Source organism: Salvelinus namaycush, chromosome 6 (assembly GCF_016432855.1).
Source record: "Salvelinus namaycush isolate Seneca chromosome 6, SaNama_1.0, whole genome shotgun sequence".
NCBI lineage: Eukaryota > Metazoa > Chordata > Actinopteri > Salmoniformes > Salmonidae > Salvelinus > Salvelinus namaycush.
This window is the reverse complement of record NC_052312.1, coordinates 29149360-29173383: the sequence shown is the minus strand read 5'-3', so window position 1 is coordinate 29173383 and position 24024 is coordinate 29149360. Positions and strand designations below refer to the sequence as shown.

The window sequence follows — 24024 nt, the reverse complement described above, 5'->3', positions numbered from 1 at the left end:
GTGCATGACACAGGTATGGTAGTATTTCTAATCAAAACAGTCAGATTGTATGAAGACTTGTGAAATGTGATATTGTTTGAAGCTATTCCCCATAGATGATTGTTTCATCATGTCAGTGGAATTGAGTAATGATGCATAAAGGAGAAAACGTAATCTCTGCAACGGATACCTGAAACCCTGAGAGCAAATCCAATACATAGAAAAGCTTTAAATATGCATCGTAAGATCAAATCTGCAAGCAACAGTCAGTGTTCACTAATTATTGCTACTCTTGAGGATTGATACACTATGTATACAAAAGTATGTGGATGCCCCTTCAAATTAGTGGATTCGGCCATTCTGCTATCAAGCACACAGCCATACAATCTCCATAGACAAACATTGGCAGTAGAAAGTGGCACCACCATAGGATGCCACTTTTCCAACATGTCAGTTTATCATATTTCTGCCCTGCTATAGCTGCCCCGGTCAACTGTTAGTGCTGTTATTGTGTAATGTAAATGTCTCGGAGAAACAATGGCTCAGCCGCGAAGTGGTAGGCTAAACAAGCTCACAGAACGAGACCGCCGAGTGCTTAAATGCGTAGCACGTAAAAATTGTCTGTCCTTAGTTGGAACACTCACTACCGAGTTCCAAACTGCCTCTGGAAGCAACGTCAGCACAATAACTGTTCGTCTGGAGCTTCATGAAATGGGTTTCCATGGCCGAGCAGCTGCACACAAGACTAAGATCACCATGCGCAATGTCAAGCGTCGGTTGGAGTGGCGTAAAGGTCGCCGCCATTGGACTCTGGAGCAGTGGAAACACGTTCTCCGAATTGATGAATCACGCTCCACCATCTGGCAGTCTGACGGACGACGGGTTTGGCAGATGCCAGGAGAACGCTACCTGCCCGAATGCATAGTGCCAACTGTAAAGTTTGGTGGAAGAGGAATAACCGTCTGGGGCTGTTTTTCATGGTTCGGGCTAGGCCCCTCATTTCCAGTGAAGGGAAATCTTAACGCTACAGCATACAATGACATTCTAGACGATTCTGTGCTTCCAACTTTGTGCCAACAGTTTGGGGAAGGCCCTTTCCTGTTTCAGTATGACAATGCCCCCGTGCACAAAATATGGTCCATACAGAAATGGTTTGTCGAGAACGGTGTGGAAGAACTTGACTGGCCTACACACAGCCCTGACCTCAACCCCATCGAACACCTTTGGGATGAATTGAAACGCCGTCTGCGAGCCAGCCCTAATCTCCCAAATGCAGTATCCAACCTCACTAAGGCTCTTGTGGCTGAATGGAAGCAAGTCCCCGCAGCAATGTTCCAACATCAAGTGGAAAGCCGTCCCAGAAGAGTGGAAGCTAGTATATCAGCAAAGGAGGGAATAACTCCATATCAATGCCCATGATTTTGGAATGAGATGTTCAACGCGCAGGTGTCTACATACTTTTGGTCATGTAGTGTATATCGGTCCCAGGAAGAGTAGCTGCTACTTTTGCAACGGCTAATGGGGATCCTAATAAAATACCAAACACACATACATACACACACCATATTTCATTGGAATGGGAGCATCGTCGCCTCCAAGCACACCGGGTCATGCAGTTTGAGGCGTGAGCTGCGAAAATCTATTTGTTGGAATCAGCAGCCAACGTGCTGGCGCCAGGCGGGCAGCGGCTGAGATATGTTTCCGCAAACAGCATGGAGAGATTAAGAATTTATATCCCGCTCTCGGTCGGCTATCACAGATAATACACACAGATGTATAATGACACAGCATTCCCCCATGGAAGAAGCCGGGTTATATTCCTCTCCTGATGCATCGTATATCTGAGCCCTGGAGTTTATTTTCTCTTTTCCAGGAAACTTATACCACAGACAGACCATGCATACATCCCAAATAACACCCTATTCCCTGTAAAGTACATTACTTTGGACCAGGGCCCATAGGGTGCCATTTGGGAAATAGGGTGCCATTTGAGACGTGCATATCCTGAATCTCTTTAAGGGATTCTTGTATTCATCCTGCTTCCAGAGTTTGGTCTCGCATGACTGAGCATGGCTCAGAACAGAGGGGAGAAGAGCAACAGACAGAATCCATAAAGCCAACCCTGAGGACCAGGCCTGTCAATTTGTGTTTTTCTGAGAATACAAATGTCTGTCCTTCATGCTGATCCAGTCTTCTACAGTCAGAGGGCTGAGTGCTGAGCTGTGGGTCTCGGCTCTCTATGACAGATACAGGGCTGGGCTGTGGGTAGATCAGACAGGATCAGGCCTCAACTCTAAGATATGAAGAGGAAGGCTGGACTATGATCCTGGAGATCTAGATGGGCAGGGGGGATCCGATCAGGGCTCTGCTAGGACATGAAGACAGACAGAGGGTTGGTTTGTCTGGTGGGGCTCTACCAGCTTTGGTTTGCTTGGTGGGGGATCTACTGGAGCTCAAGCCCGGAACTTGAACATTCATCCACAACAATATTTTTTACCCAAAAAGCAGGATGGTAGCCAGTGGTCTACCAAAACTGTAGGTCTACCAAAACCATGGCTCTGGTACACTTTGGTAGACCAGTGGCATGCTACTTCATGTTCTCAGGGTCGATGGGTCGTTCTATACTCACAACAAAGCACCCAGAAAAGATTTCCACCATGATTTCCGAGTGTCCCCTCGTTCAATTACCATCGTGAGGACAATATGTGCAAATACCTGAAACTGCTGCTGCTGACAACCGCTACCGTCGCTTAAGATCCTACTTACAGTAGCAGGGAAACGGTGTGGAAAACAATAAAGGGAGTAAAGAGAGGGAGGGAGGGATGGTTAGGTAGGGAGTGAAAGAGAGAGAGACAGAAATGAATGAGCAACTAAAGGACTTTGGGAGAGAAACCAGTAGAGGAGAAAGAAAGAGTGAGAAAGAAAGAGAGAAAGAAAAATTAGCAACCGAAGGATTCTGAGACTCAGCCAAGCCCCATAAACGAACAAACACAGAGACACAAGTTTTTGAGCAAGGCAAGGGCGCCTACTGTTTTCAAATAAGCAGAGTCCAAATTGGGTGCTGTGAATTATGCCGTTACAGTGCTCTAACAAGAAGCAATAGGCTATTTCTCTCTCAATCTCTCACTCTCAAAATAAAATGTCAGGGAAAGCATTTCTATGGTGATAAAGGGGACTGTCATCCTTTGTTATTTGAGCAAAACCAGCCAACTCCAACACTCCATGGGGTCATGAGCAGGGTATCCTCACTGTCCCGGAGGAGTATTCAATAGGCCTTTGATGACTGCAGAAAGTATATTGGAGAAATGAGATACATAGCTTACACAATGTCAACTAGGCCTATTCCCCTTGTGTAGCAGAGTGAATATTTTCTCATGATCAAATGAATAAAACAACACCATTTATGTGAAACAGTACCATGGGTCGAGCTCGTATTGCCTGAAATGAGTAGTACTATATGTGTCAATTCAAAGAAAACAGATGTTGTATGTTGGATTCTTTCACCTACATTGTGTGACTCATCCTTCGTGGCTATGTAGATGTCTCAATACAACTCGCTCAAACTCATTTAACCTGGCTAATCCCTCTGAGAATATTTCCTCTTTGAGCCAGCTGTGTATTCTATTCTCACGTAACAGAGGAGAGGATTGTGGATCAGGAGCCAGATAAGTACACAGCAAATTGGCCAGTGATACCTAGTGTGGATTTTCCCATGTACCATTTCTAAATGTTGATTAAGGAGTCAAATGAACTCTGTAAGTGTTACATTAACACTCAGTGTTGGTGTTAATAACCAGTGTTGAGCCAAAACCAGTGTTGAACCGAAATAATGCTCATCTTTATCAAAAGTGTTGGAAAACGTGTCAATAATCAACTGACTGGCTATCTTGATGTCTATAGTACTATCTCTATGCAATCTGGTTTCCGCTCAGGTTATGGATGTCACTGCAACCTTAAAGGTCAGCTAGTCTTACTGGGGTCCTAGGTATAATGAAAAATACATTACAGACAAAATACTTTACAATTTACATACATTTAAAAACATTAACATGTAGAGTGTGTGTACATCTATCAGTTACACATACAGTGCCTTGCAAAAGTATTCACCCCCTTGGTGTTTTTCCTGTTTTGTTGCATTACTACCTGTAATTTAAATTGATTTTTATTTGGATTTCATGTAATGGACATACACAAAATAGTCCATATTGGTGAAGTGAAATTAAAAAAATAACTTGTTTCAAAAATTTCTATATTTTTTTAACAGAAAAGTGGTGCGTGCTTGAGGGAAACCTGTTTCAGTCTTCCAGAGATTTGAGACTGGGACGGAGGTTCACCTTCCAGCAGGACAATGACCCTAAGCATACTGCTCAAGCAACATTTGAATGGTTTAAGGGGAAACATGTAAATGTCTTGGAATGGCCTAGTCAAAGCCCAGACCTCAATCCAATTGAGAATCTGTGGTATGACTTAGAGATTGCTGTACACCAGCGGAACCCAACCAAATTGAAGGAGCTGGAGCAGTTTGGCCTTGAAGAATGGGCAAGAATCCCAGTGGCTAGATGTGCCAAGCTTATAGAGACATACCCGAAGAGACTTGCAGCTGTAATTGCTGCAAAAGGTGGTTCTACAAAGTATTGACATTGGGGGGTGAATAGTTATGCACGCTCAAGTTTTCAGTTTTTTAAATCTTATTTCTTGTTTGTTTCACAGTAAAAAATATGGTGCATCTTCAAAGTGGTAGGCATGTTGTGTAAATCAAATGATACAAACCCCCCAAAAATAATAAAAATAATAAAATCTATTTTATTACAGGTTGTAAGGCAACAAAATAGGAAAAATGCCAAGGAGGGTGAATACATTCGCAAGCCACTGTACAAGTCAGTACATACACACAAAGTAGGTCACATGGGGAAAGCAATGTGCTGCTATTTTTATTGATACGGTAGAACATTCCATTTTTGTGGGTCGGCCTAGGAGTTTTGGTGTCTCTGAGGGGTCTTTGTCTTTGTCCTAACTACCTCTCTCAAAGAGTGCAATGTTTAAAGTCAGACATCTGCTGTCTCAGGCACTGCCTGTCACCAAGGGAGTACCCCAAGGCTCGATCCTAGGCTCCACACTCTTCTTAATTTACCTCAACAACATAGCTCGGGGAGTAGGGAGATCTCTCATCCATTTATATGCAGATGATACAGTCTTATACTCAGCTGGCCCCTCCCTGAATTTTGTGTTAAACGCTCTACAACAAAGCTTTCTAGTGTCCAACAAGCTTTCTCTGCCCATAACCTTGTTCGGAAAACCTCCAAAACAAAGATAATGTGGTTGAATGTACCCCCCTTCAGAGCTTGAGGTAGTCACCTCATAGAATTATTTGGGAGTATGGCTAGACGGTACACTGTCCTTCTCTCAGCACATATCCAAGCTGCAGTCTAAGGTTAAATCTAGACTTGGTTTCCTCTATCGTAATCACTTCTCTTTCACTCCAGCTTACAAACTAACCCTGATTCAGATTACCATCCTTCCCATGCTACATTAAGGAGACATCATTTTATAGATTGGCAGGTAAGGGTGCTCTCGAGTGGCTAGATGTTCTTTACCATTCGGCCATCAGATTTGTCACCAATGCTAATTATAGGACACATCACTGCACTCCTCTGTAAACTGGCCATCTCTGTGTACCCGGCGCAAGACACACTGGTTGATGCTTATTTATAAAATCTTCTTAGGGTTCACTCCCCCCTATCTGAGATACCTACTGCAACACTCATCCTCCACATACAACACACATTCTGCCAGTAACATTCTGTTAAAGGTCCCCAAAGCACACACATCTCTGGATCGCCCCTGTTTTCAGTTCACTATAACTAGCAATTGGAACTAGCTGCAAAAAACACTCAAACTGGACAGTTTAACTCCATCTCTACATTCCAAGACTCAATCATGGAAACTCTTACTGACAATTGTGGCTGCTTCGCGTGATGTATTGTTGTCTCTACCTTTTTGCCCTTTGTGCTGTTGTCTGTGCCTAGTAATGTTTGTACCATGTTTGTGCTGCTACCATGTTGTGTTGCTGCCATGTTGTGTTACTACCGGGTTGTTGTCATGTTGTGTGGCTACCATGCTCTGTTGCCATGTGTTGCTGCCATGTTGTGTTGTTGTCTTAGGTCTCTCTTTGTGTAGCGTTGTGGTGTCTGTCTTGTCAATGTGTGTTTTGTCTTACATTTTCATGTTTAATCCCATCCTCTTGGTAGGACGTCATTATAAATAAGAATTTGTTCTTAATTGTCTTGCCTAGTTAAATAAAGGTTAAATAGAAAATAGAATCAAATATATTTCCCAGCATGTTCTATTGCATGTACCTTGATTGCTTAATTCATCTTTTGCTACTCAAATATAAATAACATACATTTTACGAAACAAATCCAATATATTAGTTGGATTTATTGCACCCGTTACTAAAATGTTTGTTCTAGTTCAGATGCCTTAGGTAGTCTCATATCTTAGTCTTCCCAGTCCTGGCAGTCGATCTGAATGCAGGTGAATAACAATTCAAAATGTTGGCTATCCCCACTGGCTGGATTCCAATAGGAATTACACATCACTTTGCAAGTCAGCATAATGTGACTTGCAGGCCTAATGTGACCTGTAATCCATGCGTTTCAGGCCTCTATATTAGGGTAAAAACTAGGCCTTCGAAATATGTTCTTATGAAATACTGTATGTATTGCATCGCCTTAAAGAATGTAATTTTTATGATAAAATATTAGCTTAAGATCTCACTTGGTGAAGGCAACAACCATGTCTCTGTCACTAAGAAATATAGTCATGGGTGGTAACTCTACACTCGAAAGGGAAGGCAACCTGGGAAATATGGGAAATATGGAAATAAGGGGCAGTGTGTTAATTTAACACTGAAAAGTTTGGACCCATATAGACACTGGAACACTAGTAAATGTAACACTCTCAGTGTTGATTTAACACTGGATAATTTGTGTAGTGAGGTTAATCTTGGCCTACTAAATTATTTCCAGGTCACTGAGTTCCTTCCATTTAAACTCTGTGTAAGGACACAGTATCTGTAGTGACCTTTCTAATAAGGTAATTTAATGTCCCAAATTTTGCTCTCTGAGTGCAAATTATCACCGGGCGTATAATCGCACCATCAAAATGTCTCAAATGCCATTATATAATCACTGTTATTACATTCCCTCGAGGATCCATTGTCTGTATAGCTAGATTTGGTGCTCTTTTTCTGTACGTCATCATCCCTCTTGAAGATGATCACTGAGAGAACAGGATGTACAGAAGTACTTTGGTCATCAGAAGGACCTGACACATTTATCCCACATGTCTAGATTATCAGGCAATTGTTATGTAGACTGTGCAGTGCCATAAGGACTGCATTTTCATCTGAGCATGACACGTTTTTGAAGAAGTACCAGGCTAAAGTCATTACACTCCATTATTGGAGTAATGTATTCTCTCTCTCTCGCCAGTGTAAAATATCAGAGAGCACCCACAATATGAGCAGAGAGCCATCAGAGGCCATACACACACACACACACACACACACACACACACACACACACACACACACACACACACACACACACACACACACACACACACACACACACACACACACACACACACACACACACACACACACACACACACACAGCCCAGTTCCCTGGTCACCCTGGCTGGCACTCAGGTATTCATTGAAGATTCCAGCTTTGGAAGCATTGGAACATGTATAATAACACTGTTTAATTATGTTGTTGCTGTCTGTTCTGGCTGCTAGTATTGTATATGATCCACAGGAGGATGTTCATATTCGCATCTCAATTTGCACCCTATTCCTTATGTAGTGAACTCCTTTTGACCAGGGCCCATAGGGAATACTATAGGGAATACAGTACCAATTGGAGATTCAGAGTAGGCCTATGTTACCCTGAATAAAGGGGTGAATTGAATAAAAAAAATAAAAGACATTCAAGTCTACCCATGTATAACTATTGTGTTTTGAACTAGGACATTCAGCTAGAAACAACCCCCTTGATTTTCTCGAACATGATAATAAATGTGTTTGGAGGCTTATTTTGGGAGAGGCCCTCTGTAGCAAACTGTAATTACAGCACCAGAGACAAGCGGGTCTATCCTGCTGGATACAACGCTATACAAAAGTATTTCTTCTGAAATGTCCAAGTGCAGTAGAGCAGTAGAGAACAAATTCTACCTGATTAATCTATTATGCATGGACGGATTGTATTTCTCATGGACCTCGGGATCCTTTAGAATCAAAGTGGATTAGTGAGAACCTGTTTGAACAATGTAGTGTGTTCCAGGGTGAAGTTTAGGTACAGAGCTAGGATCAGCTTCCCCAGCCCCAATCCTAGCCTTAACCATTAGTGGGGAAAATGGTAAACTGACCCAAGGTCAGTGACTAGGTACAACTTCACCATACACCAATATTTCTGTAGCTGTAAAACTTCTCCTCTCTAATGGCCTGTTTCTGTTTCAACCATGGCTCACCACCTGCTGTTCAGTAGGTTTGTATTGTAAATCTCTCCCATCAGGAAGTGTCCTCAGTGGGCATGGGTAGCTCAGTGGGCGACATGCTGAGTTCAAAGCCACTTCACCATCCAGCTAGACCCAATAAAGAGGAAGTCATCACATCTAGCCAGATCAAAGGGATAGCAGAGAGTAGCAGAGAGAGAAGGTCAGGTCAGTCTGAGTCTGCATGCCCAATTGCACTCTTCTGCCTATATAGTACGCTAATTTTGACCAGGCTCTGGTCAAAAGTAGTGCACTCTGTAAGGAATACGGTTCCATTTGGGATGCACACTATCACAGACGGCTGCGCGAGGTAGCATCAGGAGAGGCTCCCTACTAAGTGGTGTATTACCAGAACAGAAGCACTACAGAAAGGGCGAGAATTGCATCCCAAATGACACCCTATTCCCTTCATAGTGCATCTAATATGGGCCATGGTCAAAGGAGTGTACTATATGGGGAACAGCTATCCATTTGGGACGCATCCTGGGTCTGGGTTTCTTACAGAACAGATACGCCTAGGACAGAACCCTGTCTCCGCACCATAGGAAATAACCCCAAAACTAATAACAAAACTTCAGGAAGTAGTCTGTAAAATCTGAAGGTCGTGACCTGAGCATATTTGAGAGCAAAGTTAGTGTATTGGAATAGGGAGACATAGTGTTTTCAAACTCAAACACATACTTTTAGGAAGAGAGTAGGCTTTACAAGAAGAGCTTTGGTCACACTTTCAGAATGACAAAATGCTAATTGAATGACGAATACCAGATTTTTGAATGAACTATGTAGGCCTAATTCTGTATGGACGATGCTTATGTGATCAACCTTCTCCCTGCCAATACTCCGAATAAATGTGCTGTGATTTAGCTATTACAGGGGAATGCCATCGGTCATGGGTTGCAGCTTAAGCTACTGATTCACAACAAGGTTGATCTTTTCTACCATATCCCTGTTTATTCATCCCTAGTCATTTCTACCCGTATCAACAGACTTTACATTTGGTGATTGGAAAAACCAGTGAGAAAAAAGTGAGGGATTGAAAAACATATGTAAGCCACACCTCGTGCCCTGTCTCCTGGCTGGAGTTAACGCAGCGAGCGCTGGGTGAGTGTGCCTTGTGCCAAGGTGCGGCCAGGCCCGCTGTACCTGACCCACTGCCAGTGTAGTGCGGGCACCGTGCCAACCGCTCTCTCTCCCTTCCCTCTCTCTCTCGCTCTGTCTCTCTCCGGCTCTCATTCCAACCATCTATTCATGCACTACTTTCCATTTAAAACAGGCTTAGAATTTAAAATGCTTAAGTCTTGATGTGAGAAGAGAGAGGGGGAAGGGGGAATTGATGTAGTGGAAAATAGTATTCCGACTCAGCTCTTGTCTGTTAGAATAACTAAGCATAACTCTGAGATCTGGGTCTTTCAGATCACTGAAGTATGTAAGAGAGTAAGGCTCACAGAAATATAATCATTTTTCTAATAGGATTGTATTTTTATGGTAAGGCAGTATATGGGTCCAGTCCATAGCGTCATTGAATGGTTTGTAGGCCAAAATTCTAACCAAGAGATAGGCCTATAAACCATTCAAAGATGCTGTGGACCCACATACTGCCTTATCGTAGAAATGCAATGCCTACTATAAAAAACGATCGTATTTAGAATTGAGGGTATTAATTAATTAGATGTAATGACTCAGGTCATTAATGCATGGTCATTAATGCATAGTGGCTCATACCCCAAAAACAGAACAGCGCTTCTCTTCTATGCGATCATCACTGGTGCTGTCCAGTAGACGCGAGTCGTGGCGCTGTCCAGTAGCAAAGGGATGCTTCGAGTTAGGGCAGGTTTAGAAACAGTCGCGATGGGATTCCTTTCCAATAAATGATGTTTACTATCAATCAACTAACGTCCTCTGACATTCTTAAAATGTTTCTACACTATAGGACATAAACTATGTTCAGTACAGATACAAATAATGTTGTGTTTGTGTGTGTGTGATTTAGTTTATTTCCAGGAAATGCGCTGACAGATATAGCCAGTACTCTCGCCAAAAAAATCAACACACACACGCCACCTGTGAGCATCCCAGTATGTGAGTTTAGGGAGCGCTGCTTGCTGTATGTCCTGTACATACAGCAATAATCACATTATTAGATGTTTATGGGTACAGATGTCAGACGTATTTGTATTACTTTTTTATTCCAGTGATATAATTTACATTTTAGTCTCAAAATTATTTTGAGGGAATTTACGACGCATCCTGCGGTCACTCTCTCCTTCTCTCACTCTCTCTCGTTATTTCTCTCTCCCTCCTCCGTTTTATTCTACCGGTATAGAATAACGGTGCGCATGATGGTGATCTTGATCATCTGCTAGTTTGAGTTTAAGAACAGTCGATAGTGAGTCGAGATCTCCAAGTACTTTATTTCTAGGGTAGATCCCATATACTATTCTTTATCAGATTTAAAAGGACATTGTTGATGAACTACATATTTTCAGTGTGTCTTTACCTGGGAGCCTAAACGATTCACACATCCTCTACCACAGTTGAATTAGAGGAGCTTTACGACGTTGCGGTACACATGATTGCGTCTTTCACCCCTGTATAGCATATTGGAGATCATACTGCGATTTCAGGATTAGCCTATTACTTCTACCAATATCACCAAGAAGTAGGTTATTTTTGGAATAAGGAACAGTAAACATTTAATTGCAGCACATGCGAATTCCCAAGCGTGTCAAGCCAGCTTTTTTCATCAACTATGAACCTCAAGAAGATGCAGCCTTTTTTACACACCGGCTGCATAGCCATATAACAGCTTTTGCAATGAGAGGTTCGTTCTCAACATGTTTTTTCCACGGATTACACGCGGAGAGAGGCGCTTCGTGAGAGGCAGACCTTGCTGGTGAAATTACTTTTGATTTTTGTGAGAGGATTTCGCTTTGTTCAATGGCTCCGGCTTTAAGGTTGACTAAACGTAAGGATGCCAGCCCCTGGCCAAGGATGTCTTCAACTTTCTGGGCTGTAATACTGTTGACCAGTCTCCTAATCATCTACTGCGGTAATTCCTCTTTCTCTGACTCGTTTTCCCTGATCATATTGGTTCATATTTATAAAGTGCTGCGGCGTTAGACCATAGGGTGACCGTGGTGTCACTGTCTGCTGCTTTGACATGAAAATTATGCGACAGCAATATCGGAAATCACTTCAAGGGTTATTGGTTTTGTCATTGCAGTTGAGTTAATATCGTTTCAAAAGTAGGCTATGGGATAACAGTTCTCATGCAAGAACGCGCCCACGCACGTATGCACAATTACACACACACACACACACACACACACACACACACACACACACACACACACACACACACACACACACACACACACACAACCACACACACGAGCACACACACGAGCACACACACACACACACACACACACACACACACACACACACACACACACACACACACACACACACACACACACACACACACACACACACACACACACACACAACAAATTATTAGAGTAGCACACTCACTCTGTTGAATGCGTGGAATTATAAAGTTGGCTGCTTACTTCATCATCGTGACCATCATCCTGTGGAAAGGACAGTCATGCATCAGCCATTGTTTGTGCTATTGGATCATTGCAGTATTTCACCTGGTTGCAGTTGGATTGCACTGGACTGTGATCAACTCATTAGGGAGAAGCTTCATCATAATCAAATTTAAATGAAGAAAATACAAGTCAGGTCATGAATTAAAAAATCGAATTTCGTATTTATTTGATCTAATCTTTATTTAGCCCACCCAGGTTAGTCTCATGGCTGGCCCTAACTCATCTGTGTATTCTGACCATGAAAGGATAGCATGCCATTCCAGTATTATTCACCTCCAGGGAACCAATCACCCAGTCTGAGTCACTTGAGAGAGATCTCCAGCTGGCACTATGCGTTATGTGTGGAAACGTATGGGAAAGGAAGCGTTCGGTGTGCATTTACCACGATAAGCCTATTACAAGCTAAGTTATTTTATTAGCACTTAAGCTAATGACTAATATAATCATTCCGTTGTCTAGGGGCACATTTACCACAAAAACAGATCCCTCTTTTTCGCTAGAATTTAATTTCACATTTTTGTAATTTAGCATACGCTCTTATCCAGAGTGAGTTACAGTAGTGAGTGCATACATTTTCGTACTGGGCCACCTTGGGAATTGACCCACAAACCTGGCATTGCGAGAGCCATGCTCTACCAACTGAGCCACATGGGACTAATTTCCTCTCCTCTGCCAGTGTCTTAGGTTCATTATAGGCTGCAGCAAAAGTCGAGGAGGGAATTGAATCTGCATTTCTTCTCTTTTGTCTTGAGAATGAACGGCCTGTGTGTTTCGATCACATAGAGACTGTGGCTGTTTAATCAGTGTTTCTCTGGATGTTTCAGATCAGTGTGTGTGTGTGCAAGTGTGTGTGCAGCAACTCTTCCTCGGTGGAAACCTAATGTAGCAGGCGTAAAAGAAAAGCCTGAAACTAGATCTCCCCCACATTCTGGTTTTGAAGAGAATAAAAAAAAGTGTAGAGGGAGGTTCTCTTCTGCAATGTTGGCTGTTTGCTCTGGTCAGCAGTCTACAGAGCCATCCTGATCCTCCCTACTGTTAAACATCCTTTTGTTTCTAACTTGATTCTACACTTGTTTCCTGTGTCCCTTTCCTTGACAATTTCTTCTTTGCCTCACTTTCTCCTCCCTGTCTCTTCCCTTTTGTCCTGACCTACATGTTTTTGTCCATTTCTTCCCTCCTGGCTCGTCTTTTCTATCATGGCCTGACTCCTTCCGCTGTCCCTGTCCTTGCCCATTTCTTGTCCAGTCCTGTCTCTCTTGCCCCAGGCTGTCTCTCCTTTCTACTTTCGCCTGTCTCTCCTGCACTCTTCCCCCTATCCAAAATGGCTTCTGAAGCAGTGCCCTGACCTACTTGTGGTCTCTGACATGAATCTCAGAACCTGACTGGACTGGCTGGCCAACGGATGGCATGCTTCTCTTCTGTGAGTCACAGAGCAGAGACATAGCCAGAGCTGATCCATGTTTGTTATGCTGAGACAGAACTCTCCTCTTGGGCATGAGATGAAAGTATAGCCTGTGTGTGATTACAGCAGCTGGATGAGAGGGTCTGGACTAGGGCTGGGCGGTGTATTGTATTTTATCGGTATTGATGCACGGACCGGTTTGGGTATTTACTACCTGTTTTGTCCATTTCTTCCCTCCTGGCTTGTCTTTTCTACCATGGCCTGACTCCTTCCGCTGTCCCTTTCCTTGTCCTGGCTTGTCTGTCCTTGCCCATTTCCTGTCCAGTCCTGTCTGTCTTGTCCTAGGCTGTCTTTCCTTTCTACTTTCGTCTGTCTCTCCTGCACTCTTCCCCCTATCCAAAATAGCTTCTGAAGCAGTGCCTTGACCTACTTGTGGTCTCTGACATGAATCTCAGAACCTGACTGGACTGGCTGACCAACGGATGGCATGCTTCTCTTCTGTGAGTCACAGAGCAGAGGCATAGCCAGAGCTGATCCATGTTTATTATGCTGAGACATAACTCTCCTCTTGGGCATGAGATGAAAGTATAGCCTGTGTGTGATTACAGCAGCTGGATGAGAGGGTTTGGACTAGGGCTGGGCAGTGTACTGTATTCTACCAGTATTGATACACAGAGCGGTTTGGGTTTTAACTTGGCGTTTTACGTTCTATAACGGTATTTCAGTGTTTGGTTTGTTAAATGTGATACGTCACTCCAGCGTGTGTAATGTAATTTAAAAAAATAGTTTACTCCGTTCGCTACTCAAGTCGTCTCTCTCCCTTTCCTCCTGCATGTCGCTTCCCCATGCACTTCCCATACCAAGCCCTGACCCGTCACTCAAGTTGTTGCTCAACCAGACAACCACGGAGTCACGAGTACTTGCCATGCCGTTCACTCTGTATGCATGGTCAGATGCAACAAGATTTGAAAACCGATGCTGATTTCCACTTTGGTTTTTAATAATATAAATCCACAAGCGTTCTATAATCACACTATTCGTTTGTGTATCTTACTGTCTGTAAACAGCTAGTTTTGTCTTTTCTTAGCAAGTTGTGGCTAAAATAAATTGTGTTAGCCGCTAATGCTAATCGCAAGTAAGCTGGCTAGCTAGCTTAATGTACAAACAGTCAAAGCAAACTTAGCTAGCTCATACAGCCTGATACCAGTGCTGGTGTAGGCAAAGATCATCATGTTGTTTGTGCAATGGTATCTTCTAAATCAGAGAGGAATAGGCAAAGCATAAATATGTTAGCTTGCACTAGCAAGCAAAACACTAGCAAGCAAAACATGTAATCTAACATCTAATTAGGGTCCCTTTGGAAACACTGAACAACACTTTGGTTCCTACCCTTTCACCATAATTCTTCCCTGGCTTTTTCATTCATTGTCATGTCAAATAACAATGTATTCAAAGTGCTGCCCCCCTGTGTATACAAAACATTAGGGTCACCTGCTATTTCCATGACATATAATGACCAGGAGAATCCAGGTGAAAGCAATGATCCCTTATTGATGTAACCTATTAAATCCACTTCAATCAATGTAGATGAAAGTGAGGAGAGGTTAAATAAGGATGTTTAAGCCTGGAGACAATTGAGACATGGATTGTTTATGTGTGCCATTCAGAGGGTGAATGGGCAAGACACAATATTTACGTGCCTTTGAATGGGGTATGGTAGTAGGTGCCAGGCGCACCGGTTTGAGAGTGTCAAGAACTGCAACGCTGCTGGGTTTTTAACACTCAACAGTTTGGTGCACCACCCAAAGGACATCTGCTTCAGCTTTGGGAAGCATTGGAGTTAACATGTGCCAGCATCCTGTGGAACGCTTTCGACACCTTGTAGAGTCCATGCCCTGACGAATTGAGGCTGTGGAAATGATAACAAATGAGTGCAGGAAATGCCGAAATGTATGAAAATGCTGATTTTCTGTTGTTGTTGGAGTTGGATTGAACAGTATAAAACACTCAGAATGGAGGAAGCCCCATTGAAATCACTTTTAATTTCTGTTGCCAACCTAGGGTCATGAACTACTCATGAAGCATATTTAGAACTTTTGTTATTAAAAAAACATCAAATACCGTCAAATACCGTCACACCGTCAAAAATTGTACAAATATAATGATATGATATCTTGGCCATATCTCATTATAAAACCGCAGATAATCTATGTCAGGCAATGGCAGAGTTAAAATAAGGACAATCTAGCCCTATATAGCTTGGAAAATAACCGGCAAAATGTTTTAATGGGGTACTTGTTTCTGAAAATCCTGCTACTGAAGTCAAATCTATAATCCGTAACCCCTTGTATATTCCCAATTGTATAATGTGTGGATATCTGTGGAAACCATCTGAGGCAAAAAAAAATCCAAACTGGCACCTATAACTCGGCTGTGGTAGACAGTGGTAGGCTACATGGAAGTGTCTCTTGCGCGCCCTCTACCACAGCAGAGTTATAGGTGCCGGTTTGGAGAAAAGTTTATATACAGATATCCACACATTATACATTCCGTATGGAAGGACAAGGAGTTACATATTATAGATATGCTTTCAGTAAGAGGATTCTTGGAAACAAATGCCCCCTAAAACAATTAGCCAATTATTTTCCAGGCTCCTCATTGTAGCCATCTAGCACGCCCATGCACGGTGCCCTATATAGGGCTAAAGAGAATCTAGTCTATGTTTTAATTAGCATATATTGCAGAGCAATGTCATCTGACTTTGTGTACTATTGACCATAAATACATGTTCCGAGTGACACCTATTTGCTTACGAGTGTGACCGTAAGTGCCTGAGAGTAGAGAAATGGGAGGTCTGTGATTATGGCTGTGACTCATATGGTAAATGTCTCTCAAAATTAGCATCTCACTGTGAGATCTGCACAGACACAGCTGAAAGCGCGAGAGAGAGAGAGAGAGAGAGAGAGAGAGAGAGATGCACACGGCTGAGAGAGAGAGAGAGAGAGAGAGAGAGCAGGGGAGAGGGAGAGCAGGGGAGAGGGAGAGCAGGGGAGAGGGAGAGCAGGGGAGAGAGAGAGAGATAGAGCAGGAGAGAGAGAGAGAGAGCAGGAGAGAGAGAGAGAGAGAGAGAGAGAGAGAGAGAGAGCAGGGGAGAGAGAGAGAGAGAGAGAGAGCAGGGGAGAGAGAGAGAGAGAGAGAGCAGGGGAGAGAGAGAGAGAGCAGGGGAGAGAGAGAGGGGAGAGCAGGGGAGAGAGAGAGAGCAGGGGAGAGAGAGAGAGAGAGAGCAGGAGAGAGAGTGTGTGAGTTAGAGAGACGCACAAGGCTGCACACTAGAGATGACACTTCAGCCTAATTCACCAACAGCATGTCAAAGACTGGTGTTAGTTTATTCCTATGGATATCCTGATTAAGTTTAAAATATGTCCTTAGCCACTGATGGTATTTATTGTTATTAAGTGAATTACACACAAATATGTTTAGTTATAGAGACAGTTTTATGCAGTGCACTGTAGCTCCCTCCTCTGGATGTGACTCGAGATGCGTTTGTTTTCCAGTGAAATTATTATTACTCATTCATTGGCTCTGCTTGTTAGCTTTGAAGTGTTCACGATGAGGCCACAGAGACAAAAGTCAAAATGCCAATAACGTTAGCACAGTGCTAGTTAGAACCATAGGAACGTGTCTGACTGGGCTCCTCTGTTGGGTTACTACATGAATATCAGTCAGATGGTTGTGAATGTGCAAAGTAGAACAAACGCTGGGCCATTAACAAGCTGTACTGGGAGGTTAGGTCGGGATGTTGATGCTGCTGGATCATTATCACTGCATGTATTTGAATGGGAAAAGTGTGTTAGTGTGTGTGTGTGTTTGTGTGCACTGTTTTCAGTGTGTTGTGTGGGAGTCAGTCTATAAGTAGCTCAGGAGCATATTGTTTCTCAGGGTGCTTACGTTGATCGTGAGAGAGAGCAGAGAGGGAGAAGTTCAGTGAAGGAAAGACTGTACACTTTGTCCCTTCTCCCCTGCTGTACCTCCCACCCTCAGTGTCAAATCCAGCAGTAGCAGATGAATCATGCCTGGTCCTGATGTAACACCTGCTGCCAGGGATAGAACGAGAGCACCACCAATCCCTATAACACACCACTGTGAGTCAATACCACCCCACACATCTTCAGTAGTCATTACAACCCACCACACATCCCCATTCACTTTAGACACTCACTGACTCACACCCACATCCTCAGCATACACATCCCTCACCCCAATCCTCAGCATACACGTCACTACATACCCGGCTCACTCCAACACCAGCACACACCCACAGATATCCCACTGTCTTAGATTAAGCATCGTCTAATGCTCTCTGTTCTGTTCGTTTATGTACATGTCTCAGTCTGCTCTACCTGAATCAACAACACTGTACTGGCCCTCCGACGCTGCATGGGGAACACAGCCTTCTGTAGCCTGCTGTAGCCTCAGTACTGTAGACTCAGCCCTCAGGGCGTTCATGGGGAAAACCCAGTATAATATCATCTGATAACCCAAGCCCCTGATACCTAGCCTGAGGATCTTCCCTGAGATGTCAATGTGTTTGAAATCTCTGCAGCAAGATGAAAAGGAACTGCCCTCTAAATCCAAGCAGTACTAGTAGGTAAACAAGCCTGCATTTGAACATCTTACTCTATTTCCGGCATTGCCTGAAGGGACTTTTTCTGGGTAAAGAAATTGAGCCACTGTCCACATGTACATCTGTAACTATCAAACTTGTTGAAGTTTTCACCAAGAGAAAGGAGAAAGATAGAAAGACCGTAATGGATCTCTGTGTCAAAAATTGAGCTACTTAAAAAAAAATTGTATGACCATGGGTGTCATATATGATGTGGAGAAAGTTCCTCAGCTCTATGGTGTTAATGTATGTATCACAGATGGACCAGAGAAATATTGGCAGAAGATGAGGATTTTGTGACTCAAAATATTGATAAGTGATGAAATCCTTGTTGGTATAACACGTGAGCAGCCATTAGAGCAGCGTGGTAACAGAGTAACGCTTCTCACTGACGTCAGAGTAATCTAGTGCTGATACTGATCACATCCATTTACTGATGATCACTTTGGTGATTCGCCTTTGATATTGATTAGTCTCGTGATATTGGTGGATGTGGCTCAAATACTGTACATTTGAAATTGATTGATATTTTCTATTGCCTGTTTTACCAGAGTATCACTGATGGAATCCAACTCTGATCAAATTCCTTAACGATGATCTTTAACGAACTATCCCTTTTTATGATCCTTAAAAAAAAGTTCATGAACATGATCAGATATGTCTTTGATATCGCTGGATCTAGTTCAAACATATCGGAATAGTGATCGTTTCTAATTGCTTATAAATCCGGTCTTCTAGAGAAGTGATGATCCAGTTACGTCGGTCCGAGATAAAGTCAAATCAAAAGTCATTCAAGAGAGACAATCTGCTATTCCAATACCTCATACCTGGTAACACCTAGGAAAAATAAAGTCACACTATTCAACTACAAGCCCAGTGTCCCATCTTCTACATATCACCATCTTATTTATTGGCTCCATCTGTTCCAAACAATTCATTTTGGGAACACCCAGGAGAATAGCTAAATGAAATAAACCACCAGGACAATCCATCTCTGTCACCACGGTTGTTTATGTTTACAGAGACAAACACAAACCACAAACAAACAACAAACAAACATAACAAATGGGAGGGGTTGAGGGTAGCTGAAGGATAAAAAAAAAGATAACTAGTGTAAAATATACCTTGTCTGTAAAATGTATGTAGTATGTATTAGCTGGAAGTACACTACTGATATTGATCAGAAATACAGTGTAGACATTGTTAATGGTGACTATTGTAGCTGGAAACTGCAGATTTTTTTAATGGAATATCTACATAGGCGTACAGAGGCCCATTATCAGCAACCATCACTCCTGTGTTCAAATGGCACGTTGTGTTAGCTAATACAAGTTTATCATTTTAAAAGGCTAATTGATCACAATGTCTACACTGTCCTTCTGATCCATTTGATGTTATTTTAATGGACCATTTTTTTTGCTTTTCTTTCAAAAACAAGGACATTTCTAAGTGACCCCAAACTTTTTAATGGTAGTGTATAAGCCTAAGTATTGTTGTCCAAAAATGTAATCCAAATACAGTAGGGGTGGTAGGCTTCGGGGAAAATAATCAAATAAAAAAAATATATAAGAAAAATATACATATGGAGGATTGGAAATTAGGCAGACAATTGCATTGTGTTTTTTGAGAAAATCAAATCTGTTACACTATAAACTACCAGCTTGTCTTGTTAAAGAGATGGATATTGTGGATAATTGTAGCTCTGTTTTCACAACTCAATCAGCAGTGAAACGGCAACTTCTGAAAACTGTACTCTTTTCTACTGCCTGCATAGGGTCACCACAAGAGAGGTTTGTTGACTAGAAGACATGTTAACAGATCCTTGGGGTCTATAAGGGGGTTATAGTTGTGATAGCAGTTCACATTAAGCTTCACAGGGTAGAGTGCTGTTTTTTTGTGTTGTGGTCTACCCTAACTAACATGTCAGCTTGGGTTATGTATGACTACAATGGTTAAATGTCACTATTTTTGACATATTCTACTGAGACCATGTTGTCTCTCGAAAGCCTCTCTCTCTCATTGTGAAAGCTGATGTAATTGACACCCAAACAGAAAAATAGACCATAATATCAAACACATGTAGGCTAGTTTGTTTACTTTCTCATAAATGTCATTGATAATTAATAAAATAAAATCACATTTGCTTCGTAAGTAAGCATTTCACTGTTAGTCTACACATGTTGTTTACGAAGCGTGTGATGAATAAAGTAAACGAACTAGCCTACATGTGTTTGCATTTAGCTCTGGCATCAGTGAGTCTCTCATCAATTATAGAGATGATTTCTGGTTAAATGCTGCATGTCACTCATATCATGAGTTGATATGAATGTATTATATATTTGATAGGCATTAAAACGTCATGCATAATGCATGGGCTTTGACATTTCACACTGATGAGTTGAATGCCTTTACTGTACCTTAGAAGTTGATAGTTGATCGGTATATTGAGTGATAATTGATTTACAAAATACACACAAACAAATACACCTGGGGTCCTGTCTGGACACTTGAAGAGAGAAAAAGAGAAAGTCAGGTTGATTTGCTAAGGGAGAGTAGAGCCCTTCACAGAGGATGGTTAGAGCTACTTATCTTTATTGTTGAAAAAGCAATTGCTTGGAAGAAAATTCCACAATGGCGTTTTGAATTCCTGGAGGGCCCTAGCCCCGTCACAGACAGGCAGCTCACAGACCCATGACAACAAACGCCTGGAGCAGAGAGGAGATGCCAGCAAAGTGGCGAGAGAGCGAGAGAGAGAGAGAGAGAGGGGTGGAGAGAGTGAGCTTACAGCCAGAGAAAGAAAGAAAAGAAAACACATTAGACAATGAAACAAAAGCAGATGGATGAAAATGCTCAGTCCACCGACCCACAGATCCACAGTCTGTCTTGGGAATAAAGTGTGAGGTAATACAATGAAGAAGTCAGCTGGAGACGGAGACTAGCGGAGTGGAGACTTCAAGAAGAAGAAACAAATATCACATTAGACGAGGCAGGCCCATTCATCTCTGTGCCTGAGAGGTAGTTAATCTGCAGAATAAGGAACCGTGTCCGGTTGGTGAATGTTGCCGGGGCACCTAATGGAGTTGAAGTCAACTCTATTCAATCAATTGCCGCTGTCCCGCCATGGAGCCCCACACACGCTGAACAAGATAACAGACCTATACTATGAAGTTTTAGTAAATGCTAAGTTGTGACTGTCAGGGCTAATGTTAGGATCCTTGATCTGAAGGTATTATAACAGGTTGTGGCCCTGCGACATGTTTAAGTAGTTGAAACACAAGAGCTATGAATCCAGTGCACTACAGTACATGGTAAATTACATCGACATACCATCTTCCATCTTCCATCGACATGAATCTATATGGTAGACGGACAGCAGCACTTTACCCAGAGTCAGATATGAGCATGTGTTGAAATGTATGGCTCATTCTCAGGTCTGTGTAAAATAGAATAGTCTGTCTTCTCAGACTATTCTTATGGCAGTATGCCATAAGGCGCATTACCTGGATCCTTGTCTCAATGGATTGTTTAATAACAGAGGTTTTTCATAGGCCATTTCTGGATTGGAATCATTGTACTATATTGTATTTCTTTCTATTTAGCAATGTATATGATCGATTTGCAAATCTCAGCATGCTGCCATTTGTGTTGTGTCTTACTGTTTGTTCCGAAAATGTCATTTCAGAATGCAGAGTCGAGTATTGTAAGAAATGGCATTCCGCACACATTCTGGATCACTTGATGTCGTATTATGTAATATTATTATGTGGAAATAAAGGAAAAGAAAAGGGGGATACCTAGTCAGTAGTCCAACTGAAATGCATCTTCCACATTTAACCCAACCACCCTGAATCAGAGAGGTGCGGGGGGCTGCCTTGATCGACATCAACGGCACCCGGGGAACAGTGGGTTAACTGCCTTGCTCAGGGGCAGAACAATATATTTTTACCTTGTTAGCTCAGGGATTTGATCCAGCAACCTTCCTGTTACTGGGCCAATGCTCTAACCACCAGGCTATCTGCCGCCCCAGAACGCAAGTAGAAAGAGAGAAGAGATAAGACACCCCTATAAGACACTCTGTAAGAGAGAAGCAGGAAATGAAGCCTGAAGGTATCCTTTCAGCTGTAGCAATGTAATTCCAGCTGATACTTTTCTACATGTGAAACATGGCTTGGTTAAGCCTGCCTGGCAGCTTCTGGATGGGGGAATATCTCTCTCTCTCTCTCTCTCTCTCTCTCGCTTTCTCTGCCTCTCTCACTCACTCCCTCTTTCTCCCCCCCCCCCTCTCCCTCCTCTCTCATAACTAACTCTTCCTAACCCGTAGAGCGTATGATAAAGTGTTTAATTGTAACAGTGACACTGGCATGGCATGTGAGTTATATACAGTAAGTGGGGCACCTCGGGGTTAGAATATGGAATACCCATTACAGTGGAACAACAGAGATCTCGTAATCATGGTTGTGTCCCAAATGGAACCCTATTCTTTATATAGCACACTACTTTAACCAGCACATTATGGGTCCTGGTCAGAAGTAGTGCACTAATTATGTTTCCAGAGATGTAGGAACTCTGTCACATAAAATGGGACATTGCAGTAAAAAATTTACATTCATATTATAATTTTTGTCCTGCAGTGTCACATTCCTGACCTGTTTTCTGTTGTTTTGTATGTGTTTAGTTGGTCAGGACGTGAGCTGGGTGGGAATTCTATGTTGTGTGTCTAGTTTGTCTGTTTCTATGTCCAGCCTAATATGGTTCTCAATCAGAGGCAGATGGTAATCGTTGTCCCTGATTGAGAATCATATATAGGAGGCTTGTTTTGTGTTGGGATTTTGTGGGTGTTTGTTTCCTGTCTCTGTGGTTGTCTGCACCAGATAGGTCTGTCTCGGTTTTTGCACATTTTGTTATTTTGTATGTTGTTTGTAGTGTTTCACTTGTTCTTTTATTAAACATGTTGAACACTAGCCGCGCTGCACTTTGGTCCTCTCCTTCACCTATGGAAGAAAGCCGTTACAGAAACACCCACCAAACCCGGACCAAGCAGCGTGGCAACGGGCAGCAGCAACAGCAGCAGCGGTACAAGGAGGAATGGACATGGGAGGAGATTCTGGACGGAGAAGGACCCTGGGCAGAGCCAGAGGAGTGTCGCCGTCCCAAAGCGGAGCTGGAGGCATCAAAAGCGGAGAGGCGGCATTATGAGGCGCTTGCAAGGCAGAGTGGCTGGAAACCCGAGAGGCTCACCCAAACATTTCTTGGGGGGGGGGGGGGGGGGGGGGGGCTAAAGGGGAGTGTGGCGAAGCCGGGTTGGATACCTGAGCCAACTCCCCGGGCTTACCGTGGAGTGAGAGGGCGTCGTACTGGTCAGACACCGTGTTATGCGGTAAAGCGCACGGTGTCCCCAGTACGCGTGCTTAGCCCAGTGCGGGCTATTCCACCTTGCCGCACTGGGAGGGCTAGGTTGGGCATCGAGCCGGATGTCATGAAGCCGGCCCAACGTATCTGGCCTCCAGTACGTCTCCTCGGGCCGGCGTACATGGCACCAGCCTTACAGGTGGTGTCCCCGGTTCGCCTGCATAGCCCAGTGCGGGTTATTCCACCTCGCCGCACTGGCAGGGCTACGGGGACCATTCAACCTGGTAGGGTTGGAGAGGCTCGGTGCTCAAGAGCGCGTGTCCTCCTTCACGGTCCGGTATATCCGGCGCCACCTTCCCGCCCCAGACCAGTACCACCAGTGCCTACACCACGCACCAGGCTTCCAGTGCATCTCCAGAGCCCTGTTCCTCCTCCCCGCACTCGCCCTGAGGTGCGTGCCC

At 43.2% G+C, this 24024-nt stretch overlaps 1 protein-coding gene across 1 annotated transcript in view; it reads left to right on the top strand.

Moving 5' to 3' along the window:
• Positions 1 to 11472: 11472 nt before the first annotated feature.
• LOC120049059 (chemokine-like protein TAFA-5) overlaps positions 11473 to 24024 on the top strand; it is a 178288-nt gene continuing 165736 nt past the window's right edge. Inside the window, exon 1 of the mRNA XM_038995315.1 lies at positions 11473 to 11584. Within this exon, the coding sequence (XP_038851243.1) occupies positions 11473 to 11584 (112 nt within the window). The remainder of the gene's footprint in view (positions 11585 to 24024) is intronic.